The sequence below is a fragment of the Pleurodeles waltl genome, chromosome 10, assembly GCF_031143425.1.
Source record: "Pleurodeles waltl isolate 20211129_DDA chromosome 10, aPleWal1.hap1.20221129, whole genome shotgun sequence".
Classification (NCBI taxonomy): domain Eukaryota; kingdom Metazoa; phylum Chordata; class Amphibia; order Caudata; family Salamandridae; genus Pleurodeles; species Pleurodeles waltl.
The window spans coordinates 1,004,355,651-1,004,370,284 of NC_090449.1; the positions used below are offsets into that span (position 1 = coordinate 1,004,355,651).

General features: G+C 45.1%; 1 protein-coding gene across 6 annotated transcripts in view; it reads left to right on the forward strand.

The window, feature by feature from the left end:
- SHROOM4 (shroom family member 4) overlaps window positions 1–14,634 on the forward strand; it is a 365,241-nt gene that overhangs the window by 324,174 nt on the left and 26,433 nt on the right. For all 6 annotated transcript variants that reach the window (XM_069211858.1, XM_069211860.1, XM_069211861.1 and 3 more), the window contains one exon: window positions 11,531–12,265. In XM_069211858.1, the coding sequence (XP_069067959.1) occupies window positions 11,531–12,265 (735 nt within the window). The remainder of the gene's footprint in view (window positions 1–11,530; window positions 12,266–14,634) is intronic.

Below are 14,634 nucleotides of genomic sequence, written 5' to 3' on the forward strand. Positions count from 1 at the left end.
GCCCTGCTGCCTTGGCTATGCTGGTTGTTAAAGTCCCTCTGTTCACTATATACCCCAGCCTGTGACCCAAACTACAAATGGAGTTTAAGGACTTTAACATACAGTATCCCCCTCAGCAGCGGGCTATAATGCTGTATTAAAGGGCAAGGGAGGAGTATAGCAATGAAATCATGCTGATTTATATTCCATACTCCACGCTGAATGGCAAGAGTCCAAATATCCGAATGTTTTTGACTGTGGATTTAATCAGTAGGACATACTTCAAGTTTTTAACCTTGAAAACACCTTGGATCTTGCATAGACGCGCTTCAAAGAGTTGAGGCTTTGATCTGTGTGGGTGGTTTGTGAATAAATGTTTCAAACACCGGGGCATGCTGCTTACTGTCTGTAACCTTGATTTACTTCCGGCTTTTTAGCGAGAGTTACTCTTTGTGTACTTTCTATTTTTTTAAGGTAATTGGAAGTTTGTTCATGCAGGATGCTGTGTTGAGATCCTCACTTCCCACTGGTGTAACCTTCTGAGGGTTCTGGTGTGTGCGCGACCTCAGGACCTCCTGCTCAAGCTGCAGCGTTATATATTTTGTCAGATATCTAGGCAAATGGATGGATGGATGGTGCCATAATCTATTTTTGTACCTATAGATACCTCTCTACATCGAGACTCTATTTTAGCTTTAGAAATTGATCTTTCCATTGTCCATGTTATAGCTGCCAAGCAAGTCGTGCCGTTGGCAACCAGTGGTGCCAGCTCCGACCTGTTCCGGTGCATTGTTCTTGGCATTTAATGGTTATTTATGTAGCGCCTACTACCCCTGACATGGCCCCGCAGCCCTTTGCAGATGCTTAGCATGCTACTGCTTTGGGACTCATTGGTGGTACAGTGAGAGGCACTAGTAGTTTTTTAAGTTAATCAGTGAGACTAATAGACAAAAATGATTAGTGGAATAAGTTGCTAATAATAATGTTTAGTGTCCCGAGTTTAAAGTGTGGCCTGGTCATTTATCTTTGAAAAACAAGTCAGTGGAAGTTTTGTAACCAGGACCTGTTTCAATTAGTCCAATGTCTACTTGGCGTTCCTATAACTATACTTCTCTCTCCTTTTAAATATACATTGATTTTGGGTCATGGCTGACCATTCCCCAGCTCCTGTTTTTTCCTCAGTAGCAGTAATGTACCCCTACGTAGACGGAAACTAGGTGCTTGGTCAAGCCCTAGCCCCCCTCACGTGTCTGTCGCCTCCTTAGCTATCCTGGATAATCATCTGGACAGGACTGAGGGCATGAATATCCCTTCGCCGCCTTCTGTGCTCATATCAGTCGAAAATTATATGGGCTACTTATCAGGGACCAAGTTACGGGGGGAGAAGGCCTCCCTTTCTCCACTGCACGTGTTTGTCTCATCCTTGGCTGTACTGCATATCTATCCAGTCTGGGATGGTGGCTCTCTTACCACTTCCCCCATCTTTTTTTACTTGTCTCTGACCTAGCTGTACCCGGTGCCTACCTGGACAAGGGGTAGAGGTATTTTATCGGGAGTGGGCAGGCCCCCTTCCCCCACTTTATGGGTTTATCTTCTCCATAGATGGAATAGATACCTCTCGGGAGGGGAACAAGGCCAGGGTAGGCCTCAGATCATATGTTTGTCTCCTCCATAGCAGAATGAATAACTACCAGGCTGGGGCCATCCGTCCTCTGCTTCATGTATGTCTTGTTCATAGCTGGACACTTCACCAATGTGTACCCGCCTCACGTGCGCTTCGTTCTATTGGATACATATCCACACGGGAGAAGACGGCAAAAAGATCAAGTGTGGGTCACATGACAACAATTCAATGCTTTGTGGTCAGTGCCAGATCTGATAGGACACACAACCCCCTAGCACACTTTGAAATATTCTGAGAACAACCTGCTCTCCATTAAGACAAGCCGACAAACACAAGGGGTACATCAATGATGCCTGGGCACACAGCCCAGCGCATTAATGATGCATTAGCTTTGGGCATTGTTCTCACCACCTTCCTAAGTTATTATTTTTAACTACACGCAATGGAGCTTTATCTCTAGGGGAAGGAGTGGAGGATATTTTTGTTTCCCTGCTGGGCTACCATTTTTCTTTCCAATTTAGCCCTGTGACTTATTGGTGTTTTGTATTGTCAAGCTGTCATTTGTGTAATGGATTTACACTTAGTGGTGGCTCTTTCTATTTATAAGCAAAGTTGGGGCTTATTTAAACTCTGCATGGGGTACATGGGGTGCACTACAATACACAAGACATCTATTTACAGTAAATACAATGTGTATACTGTGATACACCAACAAGATGCATTACATTGTCTGCGATGTGTGAATGTTTGTATTGTTTGTGGGGCTCCTGTAGGAGATGGAACCAAGGAGCAGGTCTAGAGGGATCCTTAGGAAGATTTCAGTAGAATGTGCAGAAAATTGCAAGTAGAGAGGTACTAAGATTTCTTTTGAGAGTGTTAAAGAGTTCCAAGAAGAGTTATCATAGAAGAATGAGCCACAAAGTGAGGGAGCTCCAAGAAGATTTATCACAGGAAGCATTATAGGACCAGAGTTGTCCATTGTGGATATTCAAAGACGGGAGGCATACCGGATCCCAAAGACACATTGACATACATGACAAAGTGATGGATGGAACGCTTGCATTCATCTCAGCCACAGGTCATTATTCAGGGCTGCATCTCGGCCCATAATTATTTTGCACTCCCTGCCACCTCAGTTTAGATCCAGACAAATTCAATTCAGTCTTTATCCTATGTCAATGGAAACAGTCCAGCCCGAACTGGCAGGCCAGGCCCTCCCTGAAGCAGACCACATGCAACCCAGGACCGATTTCAACTTAGATAGGGCTCATCAGCCAGGTGTAGCTTGGTTCTAATGACACTGTGCGCACAGGACCCGCATCTGCGTATACCCGTCCCATTTAGGGTGACACACTAACATATACAAAAAAGTAATGGATGGAATGCTTAAATTAATCTAAGCCACTGGTAATTACTCGGGGCCCCATCCCAGTCTCTCATTATTTTGCACACCATGCCACCCCAGTTTGGACCCAGCCATATGCAAATCAGTCTTGACCCAGCTCCAATGGGCACAGTCCAACCCGAACTGCCAGGGCAGGCACTCCATGAATTGTGAACACAAACAACCCAAGACCGGTTTCTTCCTAGTGGGCCCTATGCTCGTTGTGCCACCGGAACAAAGCTATACTTGGCTGATAAGCCATAATCGGGGTGAAACATGTTAGGTTGCTTGTGCTCTAGTTCAGGGAGGACCTGGCTTGGCAGTTCGAGTTGGACTTGCATTGGAGCAGGGGCAAGACTGATTTGTATATGGTTGGGTCCAAACTGAGGTGGCAGGATGGGCAAAAAATGTTGGACTGGGATGTGGCCCTGGGTGTTTGCCAGTGGCTAAGATTAATTCAAGCATTCCATCCATCACCTTGTTGTTGCAGATTTCGAGGATAGCCACATGAAAAAACATTCACTCAACTAATCTAAATTGGAATGAATCGAGATAAATAGTTTGAAACTTAATGATAAAAGCCAAAAGTTAAAAAAAAAAATAAAAAAAAAAAAAGGTGTGCAACTTTGGGCTGTCCCCTGAAGAGTGGGAGGAAGTTAACTCTGAGTAGCACAATTACTACTAGTTGCAAGATTGACTGCCATTATCTAGACTACCATTGTCTAGAATGGAAATAACGCTTTAGCCCAGCGGTTCTTTTAATGTCTGTGGAACCCCCACTGAATCTCTGTTGAAAGCCAGGAACCCTGGTCTAAGCAATTAGCAATTTCCTATTCATATCTGTTATCAGAGTAATTAAGTATATTCATAAAATATAAAATGCTTGGAAAAGCGGTATTATGAATTTTAAACAAGTTATTTAATATTTTTTCTTTTTATATACTGATTGGCTCTTTTGGGGCGAATTCCTTTGGGATATTTTCTGTAAAATTGCCTAATTTCCAGTTGCCTTCTTACTCTCAGATGACAAACGGCTTTTTAATGTTGGCTTAGTTGAGAAACGCCCATCATCATTGGGAAATTGCCTGCTCAGCCTGGTGGAGACGCCTTAGCCTAGATGGTAGACATGGGAGGAAGAGATAAGCGTTTGAGGCCTGCTCTCTATAGGAAAGTCATTATTTGGTTGAGGGATTTGGAATTTCCTGTGTTTGTGGAAGCTAATGAAGTCGTGCCCACTTCATATTTTCTGTGCATTCCATCTTTAGGAGCAAAGCACCCTGTGAACTGAAAATGGATTCAGAAATGAAGCCTATTCTTTGCAATTCGCTAGAGGGGGCGCGGCCGAAGTCTGATGCGGTTGACTGGGGTATTTGTTGGGCAGCGGCTATTGGTTCAAGTTGGCAGTCACAGCGTGGTAGCCCTGAGGCAGCCACATGCCCGCATCCTTATAAAGGAGACCACACATCTTTGCTGGGAAGGGCAAAGGCCGCAGTTTATTGGCTGCTTTCACATACAAGTCATCCCTTCAAACTCACATTTTGATGCAAATTAAAAAATTAAGAGCGATTTAAAATATTTCCCAGCCATGAATGCTCATTGCTGGGCACTCCCTTTTTTACCCCCGGACCACCGTACCAGTACCATCCAATGCTCCAATCAGTTAGGCATCCCAGGTGGTTGTGGAGTTGTGATTTTGTGGCAGCCATGCTTAACCACTCATGACCAGCCAAGCTCCAAATGTAGTCACAGACATGTCTCCTACAACATCCATGAACCCAGCAGTGAATTCCAGAAGGCTGATGAGGGGTTTACAATTACACGACTTTCCCTTTTCTTCTTAGACCTGCCAGGGGTGTGAAAATAGGGCTTTAAAGTGTCCGGGCAGTGCGGGCATTAGGTGCCATTGCTTCCCCGTTAGTCTGGGGCTACCGTACCTCCCTTGTCGGCTTCTGGGTAGCAGGTGGTCTCCCCCCAGTGAACTCCCGCTATCATCACCCTGGCCCTTTGATTTCCCTATCACTTGTTGGACACTCTAAAGCAGGGGTCTTCAAACTGGGGGGCGGGCCCCCCTAGGTGGGCCTCAAGTGATCCCAGGGGGGATGGGGGGCGTTGGAGGGGGGATGCCAAGCTCTGGTCAAAAGACTCATTACACAAATAACAGTGTTTTCTTTTAAGCAGAAACATGTTATTGCATTTTTTAAAAGGTAACAGTACTTAACTTCAATGTTTAAATACATCTAGACATATTTAAACATTGCCATATTTATTTATAAAATAATTGTGAAAAAATTCTGAAGGGGGGCCCAATGATTTTTATTTTTCAACTGGGGGGGCATAAAAAAGTTTAGAGACCACTGCTCTAAAATATTACCAAAAAAGTCAAGATCGACTACAACTTATTTAACCAATGATAGGCAGATCTGTTCTTATTTCCTCTCCAGACCCCACAGGATTTACAAAGTGGTTGTCCTAATTGCTGTGTCCACCACAGGAAGTGGTTTGAAAGATTTTTTTAACCACCATAATATAGGGTGACCAAGCGTCCCAGATTTGTTGGGACCGTCCCATTTTTTCACCAGCTGCCCGTGCAGATATCAGAAAATTTTGCTCATGTCCTGATTTTTAGAGCGGGTTGACTTAAAACAGCGGGAGGTGCCTTTTTATGTTTTCAAAGGCAGGGATAGTTTATTTAAGCCATTTAATTAACATGCATGATACTGGCCGAAAATGATGTTCTTGGTGCCTCTTCTGTAATTCTGTGCTGATGAGCGTTGCCAGTCTGTGCGCGCAGCTAAAGTAAATTTGTAGTCCTTCTTCTATTTTTGTGAAATGTCCCGGTTTTTGACGGTAAAATTCTGGTCACCCTACATAAACCCAATATGGGCTTTACAGAGTAACTTCTAGCAGCCTGTTTCAAAAAAAGGGAGCACACTGCCTACACTCCAGCAACAAAGTATGACCCCAAAGCATCATGGCAAATGCAGCCAGCGACCCAAGGCACGATAAGAACACCACGGTTTTCAATCGTGCACTCTTCCCACATAGGCCCACATCAAGCACAAAATGCGCCCACGAAGCACACACCCATGGTATAGCACGCTAGCCATCTGATAGTGAGCTCACCGCTTCACCAAGGGGGGGATGCATCGCTCCACAAATTTAATTACAATCCAGTATAAAATCATTGTGAAATCCAGCGTTATTTGGAAACATTTGTAACATGATTTGGTGCTCCCAATGCGTAATTTGCTTTCTCAGTTGTTGCAATATTGGCAAGTCTTTTTATGACCCTCTGAACAGGTTTCACAACTGTAATTATGCCTTTATGATCAGGATAAGCTTTTTTGGCCAAAGACCCATGTGTGTGGGTACTGGGGAGTGTACCTGATGCACTCTGAGGAGCTGGGTACAGTGAATGAGGCACACAAGTGCCCCCGGGGTGGCAGGACAGCATGCACAGACCAGTTACAAGCTGTTCAGACTGATGCTACCTCCTGTTTTGAATATAGCACATTTTCATAGAAGCTGTGTTTGGGTTCCTCTCTGTGTACTGTAACTGTGCTGATTTCCCATGGCATCGCTTGTGCAGGGCAAGCTCCTGCCTCTTTCGCCTACCGCCACATTACCGGCACCTTTGCAGCACATCTTGTGATGTTGTGCAGGCTTTTCCTGCTAGTAAGTAGGAGGCACAATGTGTTTGTTCTCCTCTTTGTGGGAAACATGTTATAAATACATTTCATTATTATTTTAACTAATTGATGCCCTGCATAATTCCCCTTGGTATGAGAAACAGCCCTTGCACTGGCTGAATGCACAAAGCAAAACCTCACTTGGCTGTGTGTGCCTGGCCGCCTGCCCGCCCAGCAGAGCGAAATGTTCAACAGGAGTTATCCCTTGTTACACCAGCTACCTTACACTGTATCCTTGTGTTTCAGCCTCCCTCAGTTTTACAGACTCTGCCCTGCTTTGGCACTAAATAAACCAGTCGAGCGCCCACTCTTCTTTTGATAGGTAAACATCGTCTGTAAACACCTCCGCCGGAGGTTCTGAATTCTCATCATGCACCTGGAAAGGGGAAACCACCCCAGTTACACCCATTTGCAAAGCAAAGGTTCCCACGCTTGCTCCAGTTAGAGCTATTTACGTTGTAAATTCCTAACTGGACTTTTCTCGTCACGTAAATTGAAAATGAAAAGTAAAACAGTTGACATAAGCGAGCTGACCCAGAGCGCCACGGCCTCCATGAGCACGGGCGTGAAGGACAGACACAAAAGGAAAAAGAAGTTTGCTTGCAGTCAAATGTATTAGCAAATGTGCAATTATCCATGTAACAGGGTCGATGGTCAAGGCGGTAACAAAACTGCCCCAACGAGGGACAAACGTAAAGCATTTACCAATTACAACAAAGGTTTTTTGAAAGACAAGCCCATAAACGAGTGGTAGTGATGGGCGTGCAGTGGGCGTGGTTAAAAGCCCACAGATAGACTATAGCAGGCCACAGCGCTTGCGAGCTCAACCTAAAAAAGCAACCTCTTGGCGAGCCGTGAGCTCTCTTGTGACCCCTGAGACGTCTTTTGCTGTGTGATGTCTGAGCGGGTTCTCAGGTTGCAGGCCTATTTTAGACCAATCACACAACTTCTTTATGCATCACCAGCCCCATGACCAGCAAGCAGGTTCTGCTTATAGGAGACATCTGGTGAGTGACTTCACGATTTGTCTCCAAACCCGAGCAGACATCATAAAACTTTGGGATATTCTAAAATGTTTATTAGTAGAGATCTATGATTGGGCAAAGATAACTTTTTTTCTCTTTATTTGATTCCATCTTAATCTGGGACCCAAGATTGAGTTATTCTCTGTCCAGCTTTCCTCGAGCCCTGCCTGGCCAAGGTCTGAAGCCCGAGTATTCTGTGAATTGGAGACATCACTGGAGTGCAGCTGTTATCTCCACAGGCCTATCCATCCTAGGATGGTGGCCTTGGTGTTGATTGGCCAACCTTATGCATCACTGTGATGTCATCCGGTGTCCATGCGTAGCATGTCAAATTGTACACTGACCTTGTGTAGACATATCTGTGCAGGAATGCCAACAGCCACAATTGTGCAGTATTTCCCACAGCCGGGGGCTTACATGCAGAAAAGGAGCCAGGGTCACAACATTATTGGGGGGCTCATGTCTTATGAGCAGGTCAACGGGGAGATGAATCTGGAAACATGTGTCTTCCTTCTTGCTTTGGGGGAGGGAAGGTGTGGCTGTGAGTAGGTTGTCCAAAGCCCTTTTCGCCATGGCCCGCCCCCTCGTCGAGGCTAAGACCCCCTTCTCCCTATATGATCAAACAGTCAAAAATGTCTGAAAGGGGGCAGCTCTGCAAGCTTGTCCCACAAGATGCCTTCACATACATTATGATCTGTGGAAAAGACCATGGAATAAAATAACTCACGAAATTCAATAACAATGAATAAGCAACTTATTTATTCATTTTATGTGACACTAACCTGTGCAGGACGCCCACACTTGCCTTCCTGAACCCCAAAAGAAAGGCCCAAGTCCAAAAAGAAAGTTTGGGGAAATATTAGCACAAGCAATGTCAATTAATGTCACTTTGTTACAAGATGGGCCCCTCACGGCGTTATTGCACCGTCCTTTACAATCATAGGGAGGGAACACACTTAGCAATGTACATTATATATGCATGTAAATATGTGATGGAAAGTGCATATTTTATGTATAAACAAGATGCAGGGCTCCAAGAGGTTTATGAACATGTATTTTTACAGGTGCCTTGAAGAGGATTTGTAGACTGTTTGAGCACTATAAAAATGGAAATGTGAAAAGAACATGCGTTACTTTGCTTATGTAAAACGTGTGCACATGTTGTATGTATGGAGGAGCTGATCCCAAGAATGGGTTAAAATGTTCATTTGAAAGAGGTGGTGTGCCTGCTTGGTGCATTTTAAAAGGGCTGGTTTTCAGCTAGCAAGTGTTCCGCCTTGAATGCTGTAAAGCTCTGCTCCTGAAGGCACGAGGAATGAGAGATGGCTTTAAATTGCAGGATTATATGTCCCTGACACCCCGCTTGCGTCCCCTTTAGAAATACTGCCCACAGTCGGACACCTTATCTGTCTTAAAGAAGTATATGAACCTCGCACACATCGAGCCACTGAACATGATGAAATGTCTTAGCAACCCTTGGGCACTTGTTATAAATTATTTTTGGGTTCCAAGTCCCACTCTGCCTTCTAACATGGCGCCTATGCTTACACATTAAGTGGGGAGGAGGGGTGACGGTCAAGCATATCTTGACAGCCAATGTAGCTCTAGGAGGGAAGGTGTTGAATGCCATGAATTTTAAACTGACCACTCTCTTATCTTTCTGGGCAAAGATTGAGACGCCCTCTTCACAAATATTCTAAACTCTGCTTGTTGTACTCGAGGTGATTTAATTTGAATGGGTTTATCTGCCTGGATTAGTTTATCCTTAAACCTCTTGAACAGGTTATGCAAGTATTAAAAGCAGGTGTTGCCTTTTAACCCCACACAGCAGTCCAGTATTAATTGTACATAGGGACATTTATGCTGTGATCCGTGCTTAATGTGAAAATAAAAACGTGTCGGCGCCCAAAGCTCTCCTCTGAAACACGCGACTGCTGCAGTTAAATGTGCGAGCGCGGAATACTGAGGCAGCGTAATCCTGGAGTAATCTCGGGCCTCTTTAATCCATTTACAGCCATTTCCCTGCCCCTTCAACTCACCCTTGCAGCTTTCTGCTTTCTATAATGTGACGCCTTTTTTTTTTCTCTTCCTCCGCCTTTCCCATATTTGTCTTTGCTTGCAGTAAATGCTTGAGGCAGAAAAAATAAGTGCCGACCCTCAAAAACAAGTACATTTTGCCGCGCACCGGAAGCCACCGTCTCAAATTAACCACCGGCTGTGATTGACTTGGGATCTTCTTTCAGGACCAGGGTAGCCGGAGGCATGACGTCCGAGGTCGCACTGGGCCACCCTTTCCCATCACAATTGTTCTTTCAAATGACTGTTTGAATCTTCAGTTCCAGGCATTATAAGGTCTCATCAATGGCATGTGGACACCTTCTGAAATTCCGTAACATAAATTCATTAGAGTGGCATAGATGCAGCTGCACCCCATTTTTGAAGTAGCAAACAATAGCTGTGCCCCTGTCTCCAGTTCAAGGGCATATTATGGGGGTGGGTGCACAGCGGTGGTCTGTGCTTGTGTTCTGTCACAGGAGGCATAGCCAATTACTGTGCCCCGTTCACAAATGAAAATGCGGTGTCCATAGCACATGCACTGAACCGCTATCTCTGCCACTTAGCGCAGGTACCGCAGATCGCACGGCACAGAAACAGGGATCAAACCCCTCTATCTGTTTCTTTGATGCTCCTGTCTGCATCTCCTAGGCCGAATCATGGACTTGGCAGATTTGCACGAGGGCTGCAGTTTGTATAGTTCCATTGATGAAATGGTGCTCACTCTCGTCCCACCCTGGCACATGCGCACAAGGCCTTTTCTCCCACCATGACACGCCCGGTGGTGGAACCTCTGCAGCAAGTTGTTGCCATTGGATCGATGCATATTGCTTGGAAACCCTGTTCCTAAAATGGAAAATGGCCCAGGTGCACTTTTTTCGCGCATTGTTTTTCATGCTGATTGGCCTGTGATCTCCGACACTGAGCTGTGAATGCTGAAGGTCTTATATGGAGCAGTGAATGCTGGTGCAACCTACCTTGCCAAGGACTTGCTCTAGGTTAAACTACCCTGCTAGTTCCCAGCATTGACCAGTAATCCAGGCTAACCACTACACCAGCAACACTTTGGTTGCTAGCTTCCACTAGCATTACAAAAACTGAGAATTTTAGTAAACTCACTTTTTAATCTAAAAGAGAGCTAATTATGAGATTAAGAATTTGCATAGTAGTTTTTAAGTACTCTCTGGTTCGTTTAATGAATGAAAACACCCAACATTTACATGTAAACAGTATATTATAACGATAACGTTGACAAAGTAGATATATTTGTGTAGGACTTTACATTGTTATTGAACATGGCTAGTCCGGGCTTAAAAATACACAAAAATATATGTGCTTGTGAGGTGCTGTACATACGGTGCAAATAGTCGGAGATTGTTCCCATTCATTCCGGAAACATTGCTTTTATTTTTGCCACCGAGCACGAGAAATTAAGATTCCAAAGTCGATTTTGAGAGTTCACTCTTCAGTGTCTTGTTTCCCACCAAGCATCCCAAAGGTCCACTTTTCATTTCTGCGGTTAAGGTTAAGTTTATTTACAGTTCTGTGGAAAACAACTTTTTTGTGAAAGTGTGCCTTTGTGGTGCAATCTATTTTATTATACAGTTAATCTAAGTAGGATAAGAGTAAACTGCTCCTGTGTGGTTAAAGGACCCACATCTTTGCTTCCAGTCAATTGCTCCTTTGTTGCAACTAATGAAAAACAGCATTTGCCAAAATATTTCAGTTGTGTAGGAATCTCTTAACTGAATATTGATGTTTCTTTGTTTTTCAGTGAAATAAATCATTACAAATCTGGCTTTCAAAGGACCAGTCCCCTGAGGCCACGCTGTGACAGAGACCACGAGTGGCCTGTGTGTTACAGAAGTGTATCATCGCAGGACCTATCTTGCGACTGTGAACGACCAGTCAGAGTTCTGGATATTGCCGCTTATGAAGATGGCCTAGTGGAGCCCCCTCCTCTTTCAGTCCGTGGGAGGGCCTTCTCCGAAAGTCATATCAACTTTGAGCCACAAACGTCAAGAGTGCGGGAAAGGAGAGAACCGTTACTAGCAAAACTAGAGGAAACTCCTCCTGAACCACAGGGCGTGGCCAAAAAGAAAGGACCGCCTCGCCCCCCTCCGCCAAACTGGGGCAGGTTAGGCATGCGCCGCGCCTCACACCAACATTTGTACAACACCGCAGATACTTCCAGCACTGGACCCATATCTCGGTCAGTGCCACCTGAGGCGTCATCACTGCAACAGCAGGAACAACATTGGAGGGCTGATATGGAGGCAGCGAGGCAGCGTTCTCAAAGCCTTCCCCTGGAGAAGATGCATGGAGGCTTCCTCAAGCCAGTTGCCATTCAGCCTTCCCAAGTGAACTGCCAGTTCCAGCAGGAATACAGCAACTCCATGAGCACAAATCACTCATCAAAGCAAGACAACACTCACAATTTCTGCTACAACCTTCCAGAGAGGAAAGAAGGGCCTCTGGTGATTGACACAAACCAGGATGGTACAATAAGGTAAGCAAATTTATAATGTTTGTAAAGTTCTTTCCCCCTGACAACTTCCTTTGTCTTTTGGCTGCCAAAGTGCTACAGCCCCTCTCGTAGGTTTGAAGCACATATATGTATGACTGTATACACATTCATCTCCATCATCTTTTATTCTCACATAGCCTCTTCAACTTGGCATGCTTTGGTCTCCTTCCTGTTGGTTATTTTAGCTGAGACATCTGATACTTTTTTTTTAAAAAACACAGAGCACTTCCAAAACCTCCTCTTTGTATTGTCTTAAAATTTACTTTTGGACTGTGAAGTTAAGGACAGGAACAGATGGCCAGAAGGTAAAGCATTACGTCAGATTAAACACTCAGTTCTCACACAGGCATTGCCTGTTCTCCAGACTTGCATGCCTTTTTTTTTTTTTTTAATATCTCTAGAAGTATTACGTTTTGCTGGATCACACTAGCCTAAACAGGGGAAAATAACAGTGGCCAACATGCGTTTTTACATCTAAAGCATAATCATCCCATTTGGCCGGTGAATCTTGAAGTAGCTGTCTAGTATCCAAGTGACACACCAGTAGGTGCAAATAGAAATAGCAGTGCTAAACATTACAGGAGAACTGCTGAGAGGCTCTAATGTTCTCATGATGACAGTAGTGCGCTGGCTCTAGACCAGAGGTTCTCAAACTTTTGACTTCTGTGGACCCCCACTTTATCATTACTGGAACCCGGGGACCCCCACTGAATCATTATTGGAATCCGAGGACACCCCCCACTGAGTCATTACTGAAAGCTGGGGACCTAATCTGTTAATATTATTTAATTTTCTAAGCAGTCGCAGACCCCCTGAGGAGGCTTTGCGGACCCCCAGGGGTCCCCGGACCACAGGTTGGGAACTACTGCTCTAGATAATCTGTAGCTCTTAGGTCTTCACAGGACATACTGCAAAGAACGTAAACTGATGGGCTTCGAAAGCTGGAGCTACGTCACATTTTAAAAATATCAACGCATGACATACTAGGATTACATCATACAGTCAGGCTGCAACAGAGAATAACCTTACGAAGACTCCACCACAAGTCTTTATATAGATTAGTTCCTGTAAATCATTACAGCAGTTTTCTTTTAGCCTTGAAAGTTAATAGGTTATATCGGATGTAATAAAGGAATGGTTTAGACAAGGTTAGTTATGACTTGGGTTAGGTGCTGGCTTGTGCAAGGGTTATGTAGATTAGCAGTTCATGTGAGGATCAGGTGTGTGGCTAGCTGCATGAGCGGGGGGAAAGAGTAACAAGCGGGGGTTAGGCTAATATCAGGGTTACGGGAAGACAAAAGTTTAGTGGTACCATAAAAAAGTGGGTTGGCATAAAGGGTTAGTGCTAATGGTTAGGAAGAGAGGTGCTACAGGTTCAAGGGTAACAAGTGGGGTTAGATTGGTGTTCACATATTTAGGCTGTCCTCTTATAAGAAGTGCCCCAAAGCTTATCAAGGCCAGTCTCTGCAGAAGGTGGATGATGGTGGACATTCATGAGCTTTTAGAGCTAAGAAGCGAATGGTGCAGAGAATGTCTTATGGTGATGTCGAAATGAACGACACTGCTCAACCTCCTGTTACTTAGTCAAAACAGGCATGATGCATGACCAACGCTGGCCACTGCATAAAGCAAGGGGAGTGGTGAGGGTGGTGGGGGAGAGTGGGGAGGGACATAGACAAGGTAAAAATTTAAAAAAAGAAAAGAGAGAACTTAACTTGCTTCCGTCCCTGCATCATTCACTGGGACACCAGCACAGGCTCCCCACCAATCCTGGCGCTGCTTTCTTGCAAAATCTTGCATGAAAGCAGTGCCAGGATTGGTCTGAGCAGCAGTGACTGCCGCTCAGACACAGCCCTGGGGTCTGTGCAGTTTCTCCAGCTGGGGTGGAGAAACCTAAGTGCGCGTGTGTGTGGCCGGCCTGAGACAGCCGGCCAAACACATGCGCACTTAGGGGCACTCTCCCCTCCTCCCACCTCCCGCGGCCCAGCCCCACCCCTCCCTGCACTGCTGGCTGTGCCAGAAGCAGGCAAACAAAACGAGCTATCATTTTATTGATCTGCTTCTGGCACAGCCAGTGGGGCGACGCTCCTTCACCATAAGAAGGAGCCGCCCCTGTGCATGACTAGGGAAATGGAAAATGAGAACTAGGAAGGAAAGTTCTAACAAGACTCGTATATTCCTGCAGAAAGCTGACAGTCGCCCAGTAAGGTATTGCACTTACTTCTAATAGTGTAGCCCGCTGCCAGCTATTTGCGGATAGAAGTGACACAAAGCCTTTATCCCGTTGACGATCGGATTAGGATCAGCCACCATCTGTGATTGAGCAGACCCCGCCAATCCGAGAATAACTC